The 12,322-nt window shown below is 37.8% G+C and overlaps 1 protein-coding gene across 1 annotated transcript; it reads right to left on the reverse strand.

Annotated features, from left to right (window-relative positions):
- Positions 1 to 630: 630 nt before the first annotated feature.
- Positions 631 to 11,471, reverse strand: TRAF6 (TNF receptor associated factor 6; the record flags this gene model as incomplete). Its single annotated transcript, XM_080708033.1, has 6 exons — positions 631 to 1,500; positions 2,349 to 2,426; positions 4,283 to 4,354; positions 5,946 to 6,104; positions 7,209 to 7,359; positions 11,176 to 11,471. 6 exons carry the CDS (start codon positions 11,469 to 11,471, stop codon positions 631 to 633), a joined length of 1,626 nt encoding a protein of 541 aa, XP_080564159.1.
- Between the last annotated feature and the right edge of the window lie 851 nt (positions 11,472 to 12,322).

The raw sequence follows: 12,322 nt of genomic DNA on the forward strand, positions 1-12,322 counted from the left end.
ATATTATTCAACAGTCAACATACTTACACTTAAATATGTAAAGTCAAATGTAGGGATTAAACTAGTCCCTGGATATCCTTAGTTAACATCTGGGGTTGGGGGGAGGGATGAATGAGAACTTAAGCTTTCCAAGGATTATGCTCTGAATCCTCTGAAATCTACAGGGAAACAATGAGAACTCCACTCTTTCCATTGGCATTAGCACAGCCAGTAGTGATTCTCATATTTAATACATTACTTATAATACTATAAAAATAAGTTGCAGTTTTAAAAGAGGGTTCATTATATTAAAAGTCTGAGCTTTAGCACTGCAGTTTTGGAGTTTTCAACAATAAAATGCACTGGAGCAAATGCCCATGAAAGTACAAAGAGGTATACCAGTTGATAAAAGAGCTGCTGTATGCCACAGGCACTTTGGAGGTAACACTCCTGAAAAAGCGTGGCATATGTAGACCCCCAAGAAAAAACTGCTTCAGATATTTGCAATGGCCTCTCTAACAACATTCACTGGTGGGTATTTTATCTTTCCCACTGCTTTTTTGTTGACATTTTATTACCAAAAACAGGGCAAGGGAAGGCACTGATTTTTTTTTTTCCTCACAGTTTGCTTTCTTAAGCAAACAAGAGATGCTACACTCCTGCATCAGTACTTCTTGGCTGAAAACCCTCCTTCCGAAGGCCACCCATGTCGAAGCGGGTAGAGACTTCACAGCGCACTAATAACGTGTCGTCCTTAACGAAGGTTCTTTGTCTTAGGGCTTCCAGGTGCATAAAAGTTACATAGCCAAAACCTTTGGGGTTCCTTGGGATTGTGGGCCGCTGGAAGGCAAGGAGCTCTGGTTTGGCATCCATTATCTCTTCGTGGTTTTGCCTTATGGGTGCTTCAGACTGGTCAAGAATTGTAAGGCGTATCGTACCCTGGAAGGGCCAAGGGAGATGGCTGTCGTACTCTCCTTGCATTGTGTGGACAAAGAGGGATATGTAGTTTGCACAGCGCTGAGCAGTTGGTAACTGAAGGTGCAGGCGCATGCACAGTTTGTACCCGGGTTTGCCTGTATAGAATCCTGGGCTATGAATGACAACAGGTTTCTCCTCTTCTTGAGATTTCAAGTGCATCCCAAAGTTGCCAATCTTCCAAATATAGATCCCATTGCACTGCTGCGCTTCGATTTCAGCAACTTTGTCCTCAAGGGTTCGAATAGTTCGTTTGAGCTCGCTAACATAAATACTCTGAGTTTCCATTTTAGCAGTCAGCTCCCGGATTTGATGGTCCTGTCTTACAAGGCGACCCTCTAACTGTTGAATGGTTTCCTGGAAATTCTGGACCTCTGGGTGACACCCAGAGGAAACCCGGGACAGTGAGGCGGCATCATACGGAAGGAGATCGCGTGGAGGTGCGGGAGTTAGAGCAAGGTTTAAACTATGAACAGCCTGGGCCAACATTCTCATGTGTGCCTGGGTATCCTCCTGTAGGTGGCGGGCCAAGTGATTCCTCTGCATCTAAAGAACAAGCACAAGCCTTAGGTTGGGAACAGACATGGTAAGGACCAGAAAAAGTGCTGGCAAGCCAAAGAGGTCTCTAAATGGTGTCCTGACTCCCTCAGCTCCACAACTTTCCTGTGCTTCCATCAGCCTTAATCCAATGAATGTTCTATGCCTGGATGAACGCACATCTGTAACTCCGTATCTTTAAATCAGAACTCATTTTATTTTAACCTCTGTCCCCAAAGTTACGTGTTCACTCCCCCCCCCCAAATGGTCCTTCCTCACTTACCCAGTGACCAAGGCCAGAACCAAGAACAAGACGCTTCCCCCTCCTTCACTCACCACATCTACTTAGTTATGTAGTTAGTAGATTACTGTTCCACGTCAGTCCTGGCTCCTAGATCTATCTTCACCATCATCCTCACTGTCCTTACTTGGGGTCTTATTATTCCAAGCCTCGCTACCTCAGATCTTCTCAATGCTACTGAGTTGAATAACATAAAAAACAAAAACAAACACAAAACCCAACTACCCGCAGCTCCTCCAAAGCACTAGTGGTCCACTCACTCTTTCTGGTCAGTCTCTTCTCCTCTGTCTTTCTGGTTAACTTTCTTTTGTCATCTACAAGATTCAGCACAAATATCAAGTTCTGTCATGCCAGTCTAGATGCTTTGCATTGTGAAATGTGCTTTTGCATGTGCTCATAGCATCACTAACTTTATTCTATAATTCACCATACTGCTTTATAAACATTTATATTCTTGTTGGTATTCTCCACTGGACTAAATAACTGAATACTTTTGATTTATACCGAACAACTAAAAAAAAAAAAAAACAAAAAACAAAAAACAAAAAAACTTTACCTTTTCATGGCAACCAAAAGTACTGAATGTACATGGGATTGGGGCTGTTGGACAGTCGAGATCATAATGATTAGGCATCTGAAAATCAAAACAAAGGTTGAGATTATAGTTAAAAAGAAATTTATGTGTCATCTAAACAAAACTATGTGCCATCTTCCATGGCTACTTTTGGGCCACAGTGAAAAGAGCTGAAAAAAATGTGATAGAAACCTGTATCCCACAGATATCAAAATAGTATTTACTTCTAAAAGTCATTGAGAAAGGAAATTTCAACATAATATATCCATCACCTATAAATTCACTAAAATTCATAAAATGAATTTGTTCGTTTCTGGGAAATGGCACCCTCTAGTGGCATTTTCAAGAAAAACATCATTTGACAACTGCATATTCAACCAGTGGCTGGCTCTCTGGTGGACTAGTCCACTGAATAGTGGGTCAACTGTATGCACTAAAGCCAATGACCAGACCCTTACTTCCCTCCTCATAACCACCTGCCTTAAGTGATCTTACCTCTATTCACCTGAGCATATTTTGGCTACATTGGGGAACTCACATGTTCAAAGGCACATTAATAAAAGCTCTAAAGAAAGTCCTTTGGTTTGTGGGTCTCAAAGACACATTCTTTAAGGTAAGATCCAGTACACAGAATTTAGTCTGGCTTTAATGACACAGCCAGGATGAAATCCTAAGTTTTCTCATGCTCCATCTAGAGTACTTTCCTACAAAAAATTTTACTGTGTTTCTTAAATGTGCTTCATGGTTTCCTTTAAATAATAAAAGGGAACAAAAAGGAAAACTAGGGAGGTAGGACTTCATTAGCATCAGGCTTTGTCGGAAAGAAACTAAAGGAATTTGTTCCAAACAGACAGATGGAAAAGGTTTGTCAAGTGACAGGTTTTGCTTGCTTTTACTTTATAAGGAAATCCATAATGATCTCTGGGTTTGTAGATTTCATTAGTGTATACAAACTTAGTGACTAATATCCATATTTTATGGGTAAACTCCCCAATGTCAGAAGGTAACAACTGGATGGAATTTTCCTCTTTCTGTTAATAATCAAAACATACACCTTTTGTAATTACTACCTCTGATGCTACCCTATTACTGGCCTAAAGGACAAGCTGACCAGAAAGGCCACAAGTTCTGGAAATCTCAAAACCTTCCTTCATGCCTCAGGGGCTAAAGCTACAAATGATGTTCCCCTACTGAAGTAAATTTGCCTTCTTCTATTTCATTATTCTTATAGGTGTTGCTGTACACTGAAGAGTCTTATTTCATAGAGAGCAAATATGTATTTCTTTCTTTAAATGAGGACCCTGTTATTTCAATAGTTTTTTTTTTTTTTTTTTTTTTGAGGTACTGGGGTTCCTGGAAACCCTTCTACTTCTGGGCTATACTCCCAGACCTATTTTATATATTTTTAAAATTTGGAAACAGGGCCTCTTAAGCCAGCGCGGCTGGCTTCTAATCTGGGCGATCCTCCTGTCTCCGCCTCCCAAGTGCGGGAATTATAAGCGTGCGCCACCACGCCCGGCCCTATTTCAAGTTTTTATCTTAAAATTACTTGGTTTTAAGATAATTTAGGGAGAAAGAACTTATAAATATAATCATAGATTTTATTTAGTGACCTTAAGTACTTAAGAAAGCACTAGATATTTTGATCATTTGAAAGTGTTACTTATATTAATCCTCCCACTCCCAAACAAAGGTATTGAACTCAGGGTCTTAATAAGCACATTATGAAAGCACTCTACCACTGGCTGAGCTATTCCCCTAATCTAATTAAATTTATATGTAAATTATTTTGCACAGTTCTAATAATACTTCTTTAATGCATACTGATTTTACCTTACTGCTTAAAATTTTCAATTAGAACCATTAACACTTCTTTAAGCTATTTAAAATATTAATTTATGAAAAAGTCATTATACCTGTTCTCTGATGAGCATGGTATGGCAATATTCACAGATAACATTTGCCAAAGGACAGTTCTGGTCGTGGATCTAAATGTTAAGAAAGAAATAAAAGTATGATAAGAATCTGAAAAAGAACCAATTTTTATAAAACATAATTTTCTATGAACAAATTAAGGACACTGATTTGTATAAAGTAAAAATGTGAGAATTATAAAGGATAATTTCTGTTCCTTTGCCGGTATAATAATGAGATTCATTCAGCCTTTTAGCTCTTTCAAAGAATATGATAGTATGTGAAAGAGAACTTTTATTTTATTTATTTATTTTTGTGGTATTAGGATTATAGAACCCAGGGGCCTTCTACCTACTTCCAGGATATATGCCTAGCCCTATTTTATTTTATTTTATTTTATTTTGAAACAGTGTCTCACTAAATTATTGAGAGCTTCACTAAGTTACTGAGGCTGACTTCGAACCTGTGATTTTTCTGTCTCAGCCTCCCAAGTAATGGAAAAGAGAACTTTTAAAACCACTTCCTTTTAACCTGAGGTGGAATATCTGTGACTAGGTTGGACATCATTTGCCAAAGCTACAATTCTACAAAGGCAATATTTCAAAAGTTTTCAGCATCACCATTGACAATTTAATTAAGATTGTTGTCAGTTCAGCTTGGGAACAAATGCATTATTAGGGCGTGATGCTTGGTGCTCAAGTTCTGAAACACCCCACAGGTGAGCTTGGTTTTCTAGAACACAATGAGTTCAGTTTAGTTGATGTACTGAGCAATAACTAACCTTCCACATTAAGTCTACCTAATTTACTCAAGTTTAAAAAGATGTCAATTTGCTTTAATTATGACTGAGATTTCAATACATTTTTAACAAGCTAGTTAACATTTTAAAATGTTTTATCAACATAATAAATACAATATGCTTGAGCTCCTAAGAAAAGTAGGAAAATAACTTTCTAAGAAACTAAACTTGAAGAAAGTATTAGTTATGGAAGAATTTAAGTTATAGAGTATAAAGACTAGAGATCAAAACCTAGGATTTCAGAGTTAGTTTTGACCCTGGCAATATTATATAAAATTATTTAACTTCTTTATCTGGTTTTTAATATAAAAACTCCTCTATCATCATGATGTTGTGGGGCATCATGAAGATTCTTTAAAAAAAAAAGTAAAAAACCTTTTAAACTCAAGTATAACATACATCCTGAAAAACAGAGTATGGAGCATAATAAATTATTACTAATGAAACACACTTTATAGGATTTATTCTTTGTAACAGTTCTAATAACTCATTTTCTTTTACAAAACACCTCTGCATAAATCTTATACAGCAATCATTCACTTACTCTCTGCCGATTGGTCATTAATTTATATACTGGAAAGTCAACCAGCATGTTTTTCATAGCAGCTTTTCTTAATCATATGGTAGTTACAACTTCAGTAGTAACTAGCACAATGTCTTTTAAAAAAGACATGCAAGTATAAATCCCACACTTATTTACAATGATTTATGTCAAACTTTCATTTCTTCCTTAAAAATCAATTTTCTAAAAATTGATAGAGGTCTCAGTTGTAATAATATCTTTACCTATTGCTAACCCCCTCAAATATAGATTGAAAGTATTTTTTAAGAAGCAGTGGAATTAACAAATCCATGTTAGTACATGCCTCTTTATCTTCAAATGCCATGGATACAGCACAGTTTTCACAAGAAACCTGTCTCCTTGGACAATCCTCAAGAATGTGAATATTAAATTGGCATTTTTGGAAGGGACGTTGGCATTGGGGACAATTCATAAGTGCAAACTCACAATGTATTTGATGATCCTGTAATAAAGAAAAAAAATCTGATTAATATCTGCCAATCTGGAAGTTTCCTAAAGGTAATAGGTAACCCTTTTTTTCGAGGGGGTACTAGAGATTGAACTCAGGGGCATTCCACCTCTGAGCTATACTCCCAACGGTTATTTTTGAAACAGAGTCTCACTAGGTTGATGAGAATCTCACTACTTGCTGAGGCTGTCTTTGAATCTGAGATCCTCCTGTTTTAGCCTCCCAAGTACTGGGATTACAAGCATGAACCACCACACCTGGCTTCAAAGGTAACTTCTGAGAATATACTGTTCTTTTATAAAATCAGCTGCTGACACTACATTCTATAACATACACCAAGAACCATTCAGAATATGAAGCCTTAATACATTTTTTTAAAATAATGATTGTAGATTGGAAGTTTACACAATGAATGTCAATTTTCAACCCCACGTACCCAATTAGAGAAGAGTTGCAAAGAAGTCAAATTTCCTAGATTAGCATTTTAGTATTGTGTTAAAAGGGCCACTTCTTTAATAAGAGCTAAGTAAAAGGGACAGGCTACAAATTTTTCTTAAACACTTAGCTTCAAATAGAACATTACAAAATTTATTTTCTGATAAAAATCACCAAGTTAAGAATTGATTTAAATTAAAAGCAAGTTCTTTATTCTTTGTTTCAATTACTCTCAAACTAATGAAGTGTTTCATTTAGTTCATCAAAAAAATGCACAACTTAGAAAAGCAGAAAAAAGTGAGGGTACTGGGATGATGGACTACATGAAGCTTAACACTTACTGCAATATGAGAACTGAAGTTATGTGGTGCTTATATTCAAATGTTCTTCATCAGTTTTACTGTACAATGCTTACCAGAAAACTTGAAGAATACAGATTTTTTTACAAATTATTGTTAGGCAAAGCCAAAGTAGACTGAATTAAAATATTTGTTCTGTCTTATATTTACATTTAATAATGAGGGTTAGTGTTCACTCAGAAAGAATTTATTAACCCATTATTATACACTAGATATTGCGAATACAAAGATAAATACAGCAAAGTCCTTATTGTCTAGAAACTGCTTTGCATATATGCTAACAAGGAGAAAATAACTTTAATACCTCGAGATGTCTCAGTTCCATCTTGTGCAAACAACCTTCATTTGGACACTTTACCATTAGAGAAAGAATCTCTCGTTTTGCAAAATTGTCAGGGAAGAGTTGATTTTCTAGCAGTATTTCATTATCAACTGGACATTTGTGACCTGCATCCCTAAAAAAAAAAAAGATACATATGATTACATTTAAGCATTAACTTTAGAAAAAATAACTTTAATTTACCACATAAATTAATATATCATATTGAATAATACCACCAAAATAAACTTTTTTTTTTTTTTTTTTTTTTTTTTTTGCAGTACTAAGGATTGAACCCAGAGCTTTGTGAATGTTTAGGTCAGCACTCTGCAACTAAGCTATATCCCCAGTCCTCTTTATTTTGAGGTAGTCTTATTAAATTGCTCAGGTTGACCTTGAACTTGTGATCCTCCTGCCTCAGACTCCTAAGTAGCTAGGATTATAGGCATGCTCCACCATGCCATAGTTTGAACTACTCTTTTATGCACAGTTAATGAACTACTATGAAATGAGTACAAACTAGCTGGTTTTGTTGTTGTATTGTTTGGTTTTGCAGTGCTGGGGATCAAATCCAGAGCCCTGGACATGCTATAAGCACCCTACCATTGACAAACTAGCTTTTGATTACCTATCAAAAGTTATAAAATTTTAGCTGGGTGAAGAGGTGCACATCTATCATCCCAGGACTTGGGAGGCTGAGACAGGAGGATCACAGGTTTGAAGCCAGTATGCAGTTAACTTCACAAAACAAACAAACAAACAAACAAAAAACGGCTGGGGTTGAAGCTCAGTGGTAGACTATTCCTTGGGTTTAATCTCCAAACACACACACACACACACACACACACACACACACACACACACACTCAAAAGTTATGAGATTTTAGATTATAGGATAGATACCAGTTGAACAATGAGAAAAATTAATCGAATAAAGTCATATTCTGAGCTGAATGTGGTAGCACACACCTGTAATCCCAATATTTGGGTGGCTCAAACAATAAAATTGCAGGTTCAAGACTAGCTTCAGCAATTTAGTGAGACGTTCAGCAATATAGTGAGTAGTGAGACCCTGTTTCAAAACAGATATAAAAAAACAAAAGCCACATGTGGTGGCACAGTCTTGTAATCCCAGTATTTGGGAAACTGAAACAAAGATGATCACAGGTTCGCAGCCAGTTTCAGTAACTTGTGACGCCCTTTGCAACTTAGTGAGACCCTGTTTCAAAATAAAGATGAAGAAAGGGCTGTAGGTGTAGCTCGGGGTGTAGTTTAAATGTAGAATACTCCTGGAGGGTTCAATCCCCAATACAAAAAAAGAAAAAAAATCATATTTGGTTGGCATAAACTGAAGTGAAAGTTGAGAACAAGAGTTTTGGCAGTCTGGCTGTCTGTTCTGTTAGCACCCCATGCAGTGTATGCTACTAAATGGAATATGCTATTCACAATATCAGTAACATGTTTGCAGCATATTTGCTCAGTCATTAAGCAAAAATTTAACCAATGAGCAGTACTTTTATGAAGCCTCATTTCAAGGTTTACTCTGAAACAGTAACTATGACACTAGCTACAGGCAACAAAAGGTTTCCTTTATTTATACATCCAGGGTGCAATGTTACAGGGAGTTAAAGATGACTATGTACTGCTTCTCAGTATTTTTTCCATCTTATGATGAAAAAAGCCTTCCTCAGGAAGGCTGGGTGTCTGTCATTCCCCCTCAGCCTCTGGAATGTCTCTATATTCAGTTACAAAATGTGACGGGTCAGGAAGGCCACAGGAACGTTCATCAATCATGCAAACATTTGCTGAGTTCCTCTGAGATGCTCAACAGTGCTAGCTGCTGTGGTCGGTAAAAAGGTGTTTGAAAAATGGTGTATGCTGTCAAGTGACTAAGAATTAAAAAAAGTGAGAGAGAGTTGATCTTCTGAAGTCTGTCTCAGACTGCAAGTTTTTGTTACACTGTCATATATACTCTGGGAGCATAGAATGTCATGAACAAATTTATTGAAATATAAGCCCCAAACCAAAAGTGATAAAGATCTAGGAGAAAATAAAGAATCAAAAACCATTATCCACAGTATTAGCGAGCATTCCAAAAGAAAATGGAATTAGTAGGAATGCATTTTGATTTTTTGAATGACAATAACTAATGAGGAATTTTAGAGCAGTTTCTTTAAAAATGTCAGAGCCAAAGTAAGTGCCCATCCTAGCTTAGAGGGAGACAGAAGAGAAAAAAACCTGGGATTTCCTTTTGTAGGTTTACTTCCTTTTCAGACTGCTGTCCCACTATTTTCATGAATATTTTGCTATTAAAAAAAACCCTGCTAGATTAGCCACCTTCCTAGGGATGCATGATTCTTGATAAACACTGCACATTTCTATCTATGGGAAAAGAGACTGAGCCTTTAACATAGTTTTCTTCTATCCCCTCAGCCAATGGTCTCAACCAGGAGTTATTCTGTCCGCAGGAGACACTGTGGGTCTCTTGGGGGGGGGGGGACAGGGAGACACTTAAATCCAGTAGACACAGGCAAGTACACGCTCAAGAGTCTACAACACACAGGATCATCTCCCACAACAAACAATTATTTGGCCCAAAATATTACCAGTGCCCAAACTGAAAAAGCCTACCCTAAACAGCCTGTTAATTCAATACTAGGCAACATAAATTCCCCTCCCAATATTTTTGCCTAGTATAGAACTCCTTAGTCAACTAAGCAATATTCCCATTTATCTTTGAATTATAATAAAATATATTTATTTCTTAGGAGATGAATTTGAATTATTTGTGGAAACTCCATGTATTTAGTTAAAGCAATATTTACTGATCAACTACTGTGGGACAAGCAGCACTTGGACACTTGGGAAATAACAAGAAATAAAAAGAGACTTAAACTCTTGTTTTTAAGGAGCTTACCTTCCAGTGAGGCAAGCAGACAACAAAACATGCATTACCTGGTGTTTTAGAAGGTAAAAGAGCTAGGGGAAAAAAAGAAACGTCAAGTCTAGTAAGGAAGACCAAGAGTGTTGGGGGCAAGTGGGGTGAAGGCCTGCTGTGGTATAAATAGGGTCGCCTGCGAGCCTATGAGAGAGTGATTATTTTAGCTACGCTGGAAGGAATTAAGTGGTTAGCTATGGCAAGAATGTTCCAAGCAGAGAGAACAGCTAAAACAGCCCCCAAAGGCAGGAGCGTGCTTGACACGTTTAATGAACAGCAAAGAGGGAATGAATGGAAGGAGAGCGAACAAAGTAGAGAGGGGCTGCAAACAAATCCTGGGCCTATCACAGGGCAGCCCAGGACTCTGACTTTCACTCCCAGGTTCCCTCTGGGTGCTCCACTGCGACTGAGAGAAGATGAGAGTAGAGGCAGAAAGGCCTGTTAGAACTGATGGCGAGTCACAACAGCTTGGTAGCAGTGCAGTGAGAAGGGACTGGAGGATGATATATTAGGAAGGCAGAGCCTTCAGTTGATACTTGCTTTAAACATAACAATATTCCACAGTTGTTCACAGACATGGGTGACAGAATTTACCATGAATCTAAATAAATGAGAATAACTGACCACTTACAGAATCAGCATTCTTCACATGGTGGAGATTATCATATGCTAGTAGCATCATTCAGGGTGCATTTAAAAAATATTTTCTTAAAGCATAAGAGTCGTCATCATTTAGACTACATCAGAACTGCTTTAAGCAGAAGTAGTTATTTACTTTCTTAATTATCTAAAGGTCCGGGGTAAGGAAGAGACAGACGCCACCTTTTGTACCATAGTAGGACTGGAACTGGGATAAGGATCTCTCAATTTTCTGTCTGTTAGTATTTTTCCTAAGTAGCTCTTTAATGTATAAGACTATTCTGGGATGGCCTGTGTGCAGTGTCAGAATGTGCTGCGTATGTGTCTGGCTCTCTTGTGGGAGATGTCATTCTTTCTCCCATTCGGCTGACATACCTGATGGACTTGATGATGCAGGCTTTGCAGAACCTGTGGCCACATGGTGTTTGCACTGCCTCCCGCAATGCCATCAGGCAGATGGGGCACTCGTACTTGCTTTCCAGAGGCGGGTCAAACTCCACATCATACCCCTGGAGCTCTTCCATGAAGGAGCTGGACGGGGTCCCTGTACTGAGAGTTCCACTCACACTGTCGTCTTTTGCTGCAGCGCTGCAGGAGTTGGCCATGGCAGCACAGCAGGTACTTTCAGACTGGCTGGACCCACAGCTATTTTCACAGTTTAACAGACTCATAGTAACTTGATTATCAATGTTCTGTAACAGTAGCAAAAAAAAAAAAAAAAAAAAAAAAAAAGCCTTAGCATATATGCACTCAGAGGTCTTACACTTTATCTATGCAAGTCACGTACTAGTTCATATACATCAGCTGTGTTAATGTTATCTTAGTGTTTTGAGTTTTGCTTCATGACTAGTATTTTATACTGTTATTCCCTCATTCAATATCAGAACCTATGCAAAGTACTTGGAGCACAAAGGCAAGGTCTTTTAAGGAGTTGATGACCTAGCAGAATGACAATATAAGGTTAAAAAAGGAAAAGTACTTCAATTTTAACACTCGCCTAAAGCCCATGTGGTGGCCCATGCTTGTAATCCTAGTACTTGGGAGGCTGAAACAGGAGGATTGTGGTTTGCAGACAACTTCAGCTACTTAGTGAGGCCTTCTGCAACTTAGTGAGACCCTGTTTCAAAATAAAAAATAGCCGGGCGTGGTGGCACACGCTTGTAATCCCTGCACTTGGGAGGCGGAGACAAGAGATCGCACAGGTTCAAAGCCAGCCTCGCTGGCTTAAGAGACCCTGTTTCCAAATAAAAATATAAAAAAATACGTGTATGGGAGTATAGCCTGGAGGTAGAAGGGTTTCCAGGAACTCCAGTACCACCAAAATAATAATAATAATAATAATAATAATAATAATAATAAATAAACAATATAAATAAAAAATAAAAGATAGGGTCGGGGGTAGAATGCCCTGGGTTCCATCATCAGTACTGAAGAAAAAAAAAACAAAACTCGTCTACATCATATTATCTGCTTACATGATCTGCTTATATGACGGTTTCCTGTGACTAAGGTCAGGAATTTA

The sequence above is a fragment of the Muscardinus avellanarius genome, assembly GCF_963383645.1.
Source record: "Muscardinus avellanarius genome assembly, chromosome: 1".
NCBI classification, from domain to species: Eukaryota; Metazoa; Chordata; class Mammalia; order Rodentia; family Gliridae; genus Muscardinus; species Muscardinus avellanarius.